Source organism: Sminthopsis crassicaudata, chromosome 1, assembly GCF_048593235.1.
Source record: "Sminthopsis crassicaudata isolate SCR6 chromosome 1, ASM4859323v1, whole genome shotgun sequence".
In the NCBI taxonomy this organism is placed as follows: Eukaryota; Metazoa; Chordata; class Mammalia; order Dasyuromorphia; family Dasyuridae; genus Sminthopsis; species Sminthopsis crassicaudata.
This window is the reverse complement of record NC_133617.1, coordinates 158,092,966-158,105,556: the sequence shown is the minus strand read 5'-3', so window position 1 is coordinate 158,105,556 and position 12,591 is coordinate 158,092,966. Positions and strand designations below refer to the sequence as shown.

Sequence of the window (12,591 nt, the reverse complement as noted above, 5' to 3'; positions counted from 1 at the left end):
GATGCATCCTCAATACTGCCATGGGGAAGCTGTGTTCAGCTATTTCCATGATTGATATCCTTTTTTAAAACTATTCAATGAACAACAATGTCTTATTTTATCTCAAACATAAGGCTCCAGATCTAGATCAGGCTGAATCTATTACATTACTTTGTTCTACAGATGGGATTTTGGAGACTGGATTATCCCTTAATCCATGGCTAAATGAAAATCAGCTGTACCGCAACAGCTAATCATTTTTTCCTGCCCCTTCTCTCTCCTTCTCTAGAAGAGTATTGGAGCCTGTATTTGTATCTCTAAGCTTGCACTCATGTATAGTTCTTCCCCTAGGAAGAGTTCATCTTGGGTTGTTACCAAAACACATGGAAAGTTGTTTGTGTTTGCTAGGATGGCCTAGGGAAATTTGAGGATCTCAAGTTCCTGTATTGTCTCAAGTTTCAATACATATATCAGAACACAAAAAGGAGATTCTTTATGAAGTTATGAATCTCCATTTCAGGGAAGAAAAAAGATAATCTGATTACATATGAAGAAAGAAGACAAAAACAATTTTCAGCTAAATGGTAGATACAAGCTAAACCACAAATAATCTGTCAGGATCAAAGATCATCCCTTTCTTTTTATTCCTCTCTTTTACTATAAGCTAAGGTCTAGCAAGCAAGCTGTGTCCTGAGCTAGGAATAACAGCAATCCTTTGTGCTGACCCTATGAACACTACTGCAACTAAATTACAGAACTGACAGTTCCTGAGCTTGGGCAAGCACCAACAGGCCCAGACTTGAAGGCCTGCTATCAATGGACTTTTTGTCACTATACAACTTCACTGTGACGTTGTAACTCGCCAGGGTTGCTAAATTGCACTGTGTGATTCTTTATCTAGCCACAAATATATAAAACAAGGTTTAGTCTTACTATCTTGGGTCTCTTACTAGAAGAGACCCTTACACATAGATCTAATTTTTCTTTTCCAGTGCAATAAAGAAATCTTTTTTGCTTTTAACTTGTATAAATACTTTGGTATTTTTGGAGTTAACACTGGTTATAAAACCTCTGTGATGCTTTAGTCATTTGTTACTAAAGTTGACATCCACATTTGTTTACATCTCTGCCCTTTCTAAATTGAAAGGGAAGTCATTGAAAATATTGAATTTATACATGTATATATATATATATATAAAATCCCATAGAAAGATAATACAACCTTTTTCCTCCCCAGGAGATAAAGATTAACTCAATATTAGTGGCTAGGTCAAGCCAATATACTTTAGTTTCACCATCAGGCAGATTTAGCAGTACCCTGAAGCCCTCTGATGCTGTATGCATGAATAGTGACATGGTGAACAATTTCTTTTTCTTTTCTTTTTTTTTTTTTTTTGCTCAGAATTGTGAACAATTTCTAAAAGAAAAGTGCAGGGAAAAAAAGATGGGCAAGAGAAGTTGCAAAGCATAGATTTTGAATGGTGAATTGGGGACCCTTGCCAAATAGATCTTGAAATATATTGCAAATCAGTCATCATCAAAGCAAATTGGTTAGGTTATAAAATAGAAATATAGATCAATTAAATAGATTTGATAAATAAGGGAAGGATAAAGGAATCCCCAAGAGATTTAAAAAAGTGTTTGATAAATCCAACATCACAAAATATAGGGGTACGACATATTTAATGGAAATTGTTAAGAAAATTGGATAGAATTAGATGAAAAATAGGACTTTTCATAATATATATATATATATATATATATATATATATGTTACAATAAATTCCCAGTGGATCTATTATCTTTCAAAAACCACTTTAAGATTAGAAGATAACAGAATGCTATTTCTATAACAATTAAATTCTTAGCCTTTTGACAAATAGAAGAATTATTGGAAACAGAAAAGGTAAATTTGATTATATAAAAATAAGATAAAGGGAAGAAAAAGCAGCACATATATAAAATAAATAAACAGATTAAGGGAGAAATCATTGCAATTTCTGCTAAAAGGCTGACAGCTAAAATTTGTAAGGAATGAGAACATATTTATGAATAATATCCATTTCCCAAAGGATCATTGTTAAAAGATAAAACCAGGCAATTTTCAGTAGGAGAAGCATAAAAATTGATAGCTATGTGACAGGTATTCAAACTGTCTAATAATCAGATAACATGAAAATTAAAATGTCTCTGGGATACTACCTTTTGCCCATTAATTTGGCAAAAATAGTTTACAGAGATAACATTCAATGCTGAAGAAACTTGGAGAAACAGGCATATTGTCATAATGTTGGTGGAATTGTGAATTGGTGTGATCTTTTTGAAAATAATATGAAATTGCATAATAAGAAACACAAAATTGTTCATATCTTTTGATCTCAGAATCCTATTACTATTTTAAAAAATCTATTTATTTTTTAAATTTTAGTGTTCCCCCCCACTACTATTGTAAGGATGTTATTGTGTGAAAAAAGTCTTAAAACATGATATATAAATGTAATGAAACATAATTACTGAACAAATTATTGCTATATGTGAATTTAATGAAATAACATTGTATTATCACAATGACAAGTATAAAGAATAACAGGAAATATGTTGAATAACAAGAAAGAGGAAAACTAAAGAAAGCAGAACCAAAATAAAAATATACATACTGACCAAAATTGTATATGTTCTTTGATTTATTTTTGTTTTTTAAATAGTATTTTCCCCAAATTACATGTTAAGATAATTTTTTAGCATTCATTTTTACAAAATTTTGAGTTCCAATTTTTTTTCCTCCTTCCATAACTTCCCCTCTTCCCAAAATGGTAGGCAATTTCATATAGGTTATGCATGTGCTATCATGTAAAACATTTCTAAATTAGTCATAAACACATACAAAAAGGATAAAGCAAGTGAAAAAAGTCTGTTTTAAGCTAGATTCAGAGTCCACCAATTCTTTATCTGGATTGAATAGCATTTTCCTTTGTGAATCTTTTGTATTTATTTTGGATCATTATGTTATTGAGAAGAGCTGAGTCATTTATAGTTGATCATCACACAGCATTGCTGATACTGTACAATGTTTTCTGAGTTTTGCTCATTTCATTTTGTAGTTTGTACAAACTTTCTAGGATTTTTTGAAATCTTCCTGTTCATCATTTCTTATTGTACAAAAGTATTCTATTATATTTATATTTCACTGATTGTTCAGCCATTCTGCAATTGATAGGCCTTCTCTCATTTTCCAATATTTTGTTATTGTGAAAAGGGCTGCTATAAATATATTTTTTGCACATGTATGTGCTTTTTCTTTTTTATGATTTCTTTAGACTATAGCTCTAGTAGTGGTATTGCTGAATCAAAAGGTATGCACAGTTTGATTGTTCTTTGGGCATAGTTCCAAATTGTTTTCCAGAGTGGTTGGATCAATTCACAATTCCACTAACTGTTTATTTGTGTACCAATTTTCCCACATTGTCTCCAACATTTATTATTTTCCCTTTTGGGAGGGTCATATTAGTCAATCTTATAGATGGAAGGTAATATTTCAGAGTTTAAATTTTCATTTTTTCTAATAAAAATGATTTAGAATACTTCATATTCTATAGTTAGCATTGATTTCTAAACCTAAAACTTCCTGTTCATATTCTTTGACAATTTATCAATTAGGGAATGACTTGTATTCTTAATAAATTGGCTAAGTTCTCTGTTTGAGAAATGATGTATTTATTAGAGACATTTGATATAAAGATTGTTTCCCAGCTTTTTGCTTTCCTTTTAATCTTGGTTACATTGCTTTTATTTGGACAAAAACTTTTAAATTTACTAAAACTATATAAACAAAAATAATAACAACCTGAAAAAATATACAGAGAGTGAAACAATTTCACAAGGGAATATGGAAAGAAACAATAATTTTGCTCTTACCATGTTAAAAAACCAAATTTATCTTCATAAATGATAAATCCCTGATGTTTTTCTATATGTATTTTTTGTTTTTATTTTTTGTGAATGTTTGTGTTTGTTGATGGTTATTTTATTTCTAATTAAAAATAGTATTTTATTGATACTTTTTTGTATATTCAATTTATTTCTGAATGTTTTTCTTTCCTTCCTCTATTCAATGAATCATCTTTTGCAAACAATTTTTTTTTTTTTAAAGAAGGGGAGGTGCGAAGCAGTGCAGCAAAAGAAATCTATATATTTTGATTGGCAACACATATAAAATTCCATAGCCATAGTCATATATCTCTGCAATTAAGGGAGAGGATGAATTTTCTTAATTTTTCTTTAGAGTCAGTTTATTTTTTCATTCTTTCTGTATACATTATTGAAGTTATTGTGTATATTATTTTCATGATTTTGTTTATTTTACTCTGTGCCAGCTTATTTAAGCCTTCTCACATTTCTCTGAATTTTTTGTTTATTCTTTCTTATTAGCAATATAGCAAGATGGATATTGATGAAGGACTCAGATATAAAAGTTGTTCTAGTGTTTAGTGACTTTAATTTGCACATCTGGTGTTAGGTTTGGTCCCAAAGAGATTCCTGCCCGAAAGATCTGTGTATTAAATATTTATTTACTCATTATATTTGCTCATCTTGGTCCACAAAGTAAATTTTAAGGCACTGACATATTTAGAAATGGGCAAATCTAATTACTTCAAAGATAACAAAGTAAGTGAAGGACATGAAATGTACTTCAGGAAAAAGAAAGAGCACTCTTATGATTTTAGATAGAATGACCTTAGAGCATTGTAAAGCAACAAACAAAAGCAAAACCCCTAAACGCAGAAGATTTTTTAAAAAATTGGGTCTGGAAAAATCGACTTCCTCTTTTACAATAATGACTTTAAGATTTTTGGTTTTTAACCTATATTCAAATGCTCCTTTATTCTATCACCTTTCATTTTCAAGGCCAGCATCTCTCCATGGACTCTTGATGGCATTGCCTCTTGATAGTTCTGGGAAAGTATATTGAATTCAATCATCTTCTCCTGTTCCATTTCTTCCATTCCCTCATTTTTAATCTTTCTCTGTCTAATGACTTTCTTGCTGCCTATAAGCATACCTAAGTCTCCCTCTTTCCTTAAAAAAAATCCTCATTTGATCTGAACATCCCCAAAGGTATCAGTTTTCCCTTCTCAGTAAAACTCCTCTAGAAAGCTAGTTAAAATTGGTGCCTTCACTTCCTATACATTTAATCTTTTCTAAACCTGTTGCAAATCTGGGCTCCAACTTCATCATTTACCTGCATCCTATCTTATCCAAAGCAATCTTTTAATTGCTAAATCTCATGGGTTTTTCTCAATCCTGATCCTCTTTGACCTCTCAGGCAGTTATTCAACAAGCATTTATTAAGTGCTTGCTTTGTGTCAAACACTGTACTAAGCAATGGGGACACAAAGAAAGGCAAAACAAAGTCCTAGACCTCAAGGAGTTCACATTCCAAAGAGAGAGACAATCTGCAAACAAATTACAGACATACAAGATAATAATGGTGTTAATCTCAGAGGTAAGGCACTAACTGAACTACCTCTTATAAAATTTGAAATTTGAGTTGAGTCTTGAAGGAAGCCAGGGAAGCCAGGAAAAGAAGGTGAAGGAGAACATTTCAGGATTTGGAGATGGTGGTGAAAATGCAGTCAGGAAATGTATTGTTCTTTGTAGGGAACAGAAAGAAGATTAAAATTTCTGGATCATAGAGTTTGTGGAGGCATATAAAGTGTAAAAAGACTAAGGGAGGTAAGGAGAGACCAGTATAGAAGGGAAAAGATCCATGTATGTATAGGACTTATATAGATTGGTATGAGGATCATAGAATGGTAGCAGAGGTCATGTTTTCTCTGGGCAGCTTAAAACTAAATCACAGGTACTATGAATGAAGGGCATAATTAAACATAGGACAGTGAACTGTCCCACCAATTGCAATAGTAGCTAAACTTTAGTTATAGTTGATTTATTACACCTTGAGCAAAAGAATAAGAGGGGATTGCCTATTCTTAGCATTAGCCTATTGGTCAGGGTGATGGTGAGGGACAAGAAAAAGATTTTGCCCCTTTGATCATCCTTTCTTTCTTCCTAATTGTCCATTTCTACCTATCCATTGTTTCCATCCCTTTGACTACAAACATGGTCTGATCATCCTTATTCTTAAAAATACAAAACCAAAAACAAATCCAAATATTCACTTGATCTTATTTTCTCCTATTATATCTCTTTTTATAGTCAAACTCCTATGGGAAAAAACCTGTTTACACATGTTGCCTCCACTTCTGTATTTTCCACTCATTTCTGAACATCTTGCAATTTGGCTTCTGACCAAAACTGCTTTCTTCAGTCATTACCAATCTCTTTATCACTAAAGTCAATGACTTTCTCATCATCATCTTTTTTGACCTCTGAAATATTTGACACCACTGATTACCCTCTCCATCTTAATACTCTCTCTTGGGTTTTTGTAATATTGTTCTCCTTTATCTATTTAACTACTTCTCAGACCCCTAATAAAATTACTTTCCATGTTTCATCCCCTAAGAGTGAATGTACCTCAGGGATCTGTTCTGGGTGTTTTCTCTTCACTATCTCTGCTTCTGGACTCATTAGTTATTATATACTTGACTCTCTTCATGCAGATGACTCCCAAACTTACACAGTCAGTCCTCACTTCTCTCCTAAAATCAGGTTCCCATATCATTATCTTCATCTTGCACATCTCTACTTGAATGTTCCATTGTCATCTCAAAATCACAGTAGAATTTTTTTTTTTGCCCTAAATCCATCTCCTCTTTTAATTTCTCTCTCTCTCTCTCTCTCTCTCTCTCTCTCTCTCTCTCTCTCTCTCTCTCTCTCTCTCTCTCTCTCTCTCTCTCTCTCTCTCTTTTAGACTCCATGCCATTTCAAAATGCAGTCTACAAATTTTGTAGTCATTCTTGACTCTTTCCTTTCCCTTAGTCAAACAGTAGCAAACATTTATTTAGGAGCTACTATATGTCAAATACTGAGCTAGGTGCTTAGGATATAAAAACAAAAATAAAGTAGTTTCTGCCCTCAAAAAACTTAAATTTGATCACTCATCTACCATGTTTATTTCCTTCCTAAGTCTTGTCAGTTCTAACTTTATCACATCTCTTGCATCTATCTCTTTCATTCCTCTAATGTCTAGGCTTTCATTACCTCTTCCCTGCATGATTTTAGTTTCTCTTTACTGGTCTCTCTTCCTCTAGGCTCTTGCCTCTTTAATCCTGCTCAGCTGCTAAAATTACATATATATGTTTATATCTACACACACACACAATACATCCATATATTATATGTACATTAAAACAATTTTCAAAACCATTTTTAGTTTTGAATTCTAAATTATATCCCTCCATTCCTCTTTCCCTTGCCTCACACAATAAGCAATCAGATATAAGTTATAACTGGATGTATTTGACATTCTTTTAAAAACAGGTTTGATCACATTGCTTTGGTGTTCACAAAGAATCAATGTCCTTCTAACACCTATAGAATAAAAATAGACTTTTCTATTTAGCATTTGGTTCTTAGTTTTCCAGATTGATTTCATATGGCTATCCTTGATACTTTATGGTCCAACCATATTGGATTTATTTTGTCATTAAAACATTCCATGTCCCATCTCTATGCCAAAAGTTGTCTCCTATGGCTAGAAAACTTCCTATCTCTAGCTTAGAATCCATCAAGATCCGCTCAGGAACCCCCTCCAGCAAAAGACAGTTTCTGAATTTCTCAATTGTTAGTGTTTTCTTTCCAATGCTACTTTTTGATTTATTTTGTATTTACTTTTCGCTGTGCATGTTTTCTGTAATAAAAAGATTACAGTTTCATTTGTCTTTGTCTTCAGTTCCTAGTCTGCCACATTTGACTCCATACAAGTAAAAGTCTGAAACATGGTTTTCTTGTGTCTTTTTGACGTAAGTGGTCAGCTAATAAACCAAGGGTTTGAAAATTAACATTCTTATAATATATGTGTATGTCATACCTTAAGAACTCTTTTCAACCATCCTACTTTCCCCCCTCATATCCAATTCAAAGACCTTCAGAGTTTTATTTTTTTTATTTCAACTATGCTGAATACCACAGTAATCTAAGCATAACTTGTAAAAAAAAAAGACATGTCTTCATTGAATAAAATAATGCTATGACACAATGTTATTTACTATTATCTTCATTCCCTGTCCTACTTCCCTGCATTCTCAGTCAGATGAGTTGGTAAGATTAGGTTGACAGAAACTCTTTAAAACAAAGACAACACAGACTTGCAAGCTGGAACAGCTTTCTTTTTAAGTACTATCACATATTAAAAGCTACACCCAACACTTTTACTTTCTCTTCCTGACATGGGATACAGCTTCCTAATCCATCACATAAAAATTAAATACAGGTAAGTGGACAGAAGTAGAAAATAAGACATAAAAAAATGAGATATTTTGAATAGGTGATGCTGGACAGTCTAACTTAGGAAAGCCTTGAGCATTCTTCCACATTACTGACCACATTTCCTTAACCATTTCAAACACACAGTTGTTACACATGAGTGAATTCAACAGTGTATATATATTACCTGGCCCATGGATGGCTGAGTTGGAATGTCTGGCTTAATAATTTCTTCATTCTTATTTCCTTCTTCAGGCTTTACCTTGTTGAATTTTGTTTTCAGTGGCTTAAACATCTTTCCTTCCAGATCAGGAAGTCCTTGTTGTTCTGCCTGTGTAGAGTTGTGAACTTTGTTTTTCTCTCCACCACTAGATAAGCCAATTAGGTGTTTAATCAGGATTTTGTTCTGGTTAATTCCTAGAAGCAACTCCCTAGAGAAGCAGGCTTTTCCAAGGCATGCTTTGTCAAAGGCCTTGATTTTAAGAGCAGATATTTCTGCTTTGATAGTTAGCTATGTTTAAAGAGTAAAATTATTATTATTATTATTATCAGAAATGAGTGTAGAGGAAATGTTTGAGAGGCTTAGATATTTAGTTGGAACTAAATTGCCTTAGCTAATTGCCCCATATTGCTTTTGAATATGAATTCACAATTATGTTTTTAGATTTAATCTTTTTGTTAAAAAGACAAAGATATAATGGGGAACTAGTTGAAGAATATAATTGACACATAATAATCTGGACATGCCTTCTTCTAAGGTGGTGTATTTTCCCAAATGGAATCTTTTTAATTCCAATGCACTTGTACAACTTTTGTTACATAATGCCATGTGAGCTTTAAAACTTTGTTCAGTTAAATTTCATTTTAATTTCCATTTTGACAATATCAACAAATACAGCATTCATTTAGGTTCAAGTCAAAATAGCAAAAGGAGATGGAAAAATCATTCAAAGTAAAACTCTACCTAATATTGTTCTTCACTGAGGTGATATGAGACTTGAACTTAGAAGTGCTTTCAAAACCTGCTTTCCAAAAACCTCATAATGTTTGTATTTTAAGACATGTAGCTAAAGATCTTGTTCACTGGTATACTGGTATATTGGATTTTCAGTACTGCCATTACTTTTCATATTCTTTCTTGGCTGAATTCCAAAGTTATTTGGTTTCAGGTATTGTATTTCTCTCACTTCCTTTTGTGTAAACTTCTAGAGAGGAAATTTGGCAAAGGAAATAGAATTCTGGATGCAGAGTCATATTGGTTTAAGAGAAAAACTCTGTACTGTGTATTTTAGCCAATGTCTACCAGATACAATTTATTAACTTACAAACATTCCTGCTTGGAAGGAAATATAAACAAACTAAATTTCCTGTGTTAATTTAAATTTTCTATAAATGAAATAATGTTCTTTTACATTGTTTGGTTATAATGAAACAAAGGGAAAAATTCCACAGCAAGATTAAACAGAGTAAAAATTTTAAATGTAGGTTTTTTTATTTACCAAAGAAGACTTAAATAATAATAATTATGGAGGTGTCACCCTTGCAGATTGATCCTTCTTTTGGTCAGGTCTAAAATAAACAAAAGGATAACCTCTCTTGAGTTGTCATGATTAACAATGATCACTTCTTTAGATTGACCAAATTAATAAATAAGCAATTATTTATTAAATATCTTAGGCACCATGCTAAGTATTAGGGATACAAATAGTTTTTAAACATTTACTATGTACCAGGTACTGTACTAAACATTGGGGACAAAAAAAAAAGGGGTAAAACAATCTTTACTCTCAAAGGCTTCACATAAATATACATATATGTCTATGGATATATACACTTATATATTTATATAATAAAAGGGAAATAATTTCAAGGGAAGGCTCTAGAAGTAGTCAGGAAATGGGAAAGACTTATAGAAAGTGAGATTTGAGATGAATATTGAAAATAATAAGAGAATCTAAATGGTAGAAGTGAGGAAAGAGGATATTCCAGGCATGGGGGCAAGTAATTAAAAGCCAGAAATTTGAGAGATGCAGTGTAAAGAAATGGCAAGAAGGTCAATATGGCTGGATTGTAGAATACATGGATAGGAAGGGCTTTAAAAGTCAAACAGAAGATTTTATATTTAATCCTGTTCTTAAAAGAGAGTAATTGAAGTTTATTGAGTAGGGTATGATGAGGTAATGTAATCACACCTGGGCTTTAAAAAGATCACTTTGGCAAATGAATGAAGAATGGATTGCAGTTGAAGAAGGGAGATCAGCAATGTTATTAAAATAGTTCAAGTGTGAGGTAATGAGAGCCTGTACCATAATGGTGGCTGTATAAGTTGAGAGAAAGAGATGTATATACTATGCTATTATGAAGCTAGAAACAAAGCTTGGCAACAAGTTGAATATGTGGGGTGAAGGGGAATATAATGAGTAAAATAATCCTTGTCCTCAAAAAGCTTATATATTAACTAAGGAGAAAAAAGACATATGCATATATATACATATATATACATATGTATATAGATATATATATATATGTAGATGCATATAGGTATATACACATGTAGGAATATGAAAAGAATAAATACAATTAAATACAAAGTTGGCTCTTTAGTTGCATTGTGAATGAAGAAAGGGGTCGATGAATCATAAAATGAGGAGTTATGACAGGTTTTGATTGTCATAACAATGATATCTTAGTGATATATGTTTTTGCACTAGCTGTGTGTATATTGGGCAAATCAACTAAACTTTATGTGCCAGGTTGTCTCATTAGTAAAATGCAAAATTTCCTTCAATGGTTTCTATCATTTCTTCTGGCTTGAAATGTATGATTCCATTATTCAATGACCCCAAGGGTCAGTTCAAGCTCTTAATCTATGATTCTATGAATTTATGACTCCCCAAAGTTACGTTTTCATTCCCTGCAGGTCATATATTGGTCCATGATGAGGTACATCCCACTCTGGTTCATATTAAGGTAAATTCTGACAGCTGGATTTCTGGTAATCTCTTCCCTTGATAGTGAATTTGTCATTCATCTGGCCATCTTTTCATAGAATTTGTTCTCCATATTGCTCACATAATGGCAACTTTTCCTTTCTATCTCTTTTTCATTCTGGACCTTCTAATGCAGGAATGCATATTAGTATTTTTTCTTTTTACAAAGATTTGCAACAATAAGGATTGGAATAGCATGTAATTTTCTGATAAGGCTCTGAGTTAGTCAGAAAAAGTCGTTAAACAAAATATACAGCTGTTTTTTTTTTCTTCTGAGCATCTGTTTAATCAAGTTTTGGGAAATGGTAAAAGTAAATAAAAACCACAGAAAATATATTACATTAAATTACAATTTAGACTACATTATTGTCAACATTGTCTGGACCTGTGATTTTTTTTTTTTTTTTTTTTTTTTTTTTTTTTTTTTTTTTTTTTTGTTAAGAGGAATTCTTTGCGAAGAAAACTCCTTCTACTAATACAGATCTGAAGTTGTTCTCTAATTTATTGTTTTTGTTGTTAGGAGGCTTTGAAAAGTTAAGTAACTTTTCCTTGGTAACCGAAATAGTAGGTGTCAGGGGAAAGTCTTTTTGATTACAAAGTCTCTATATCCACTATGTTCCCTAAGTCCTACTGCATTTATATTGTTCTCATTTTTTAATGTTGATTTCAAATCTTTCAAGTTTTAAATATTCAATATTGTTTATGTGAAAAACATAAGGTACATAAAATGAATTGCTAAAGAAAACTTCAGAATATATTTATTTTTTTTTTGAGTTCAGTAATTTGAATACTTAATGAATTTATAAAAATTGCTACTTTTCCCACCATGGAATATGTAAAATTATGTTTAGAAATATTTACCAGTATGATTTTGTGGATTACAAATTTAGACCTATTTAAATTTTTTTTAGTCACTTGCAGGTGTAATGATAATGAGATGTTCCATTTTTTTTAGGTGATTCGGCTGATGTGAAGTTCTATAACTAACATACTTTTTAATATGATATTTCAGTAAGTAGAAATAATTTTAGTTTCTTTGATTATAATATTTGCATTGCTTTTAATTTATAATTAAAATGCATGAAGAATATAACAGATATTAAGGATGAAAATGCCTTCAGGAAGTTGCTAATAACTATTGGCATCTGTGACTAATGAATGCTATATTGGTTTAGGCTGTGACTAATGGAATAAATGTTTTGGAAAAAAAGACTCTTGTATGTTATTATTTTAT

At 31.8% G+C, this 12,591-nt stretch overlaps 1 protein-coding gene across 1 annotated transcript in view; it reads right to left on the bottom strand.

Moving 5' to 3' along the window:
* The window catches only part of CNGB3 (cyclic nucleotide gated channel subunit beta 3), a 274,698-nt gene that overhangs the window by 161,402 nt on the left and 100,705 nt on the right, over positions 1-12,591 (bottom strand). Inside the window, exon 2 of the mRNA XM_074278924.1 lies at positions 8,555-8,878. Within this exon, the coding sequence (XP_074135025.1) occupies positions 8,555-8,878 (324 nt within the window). The remainder of the gene's footprint in view (positions 1-8,554; positions 8,879-12,591) is intronic.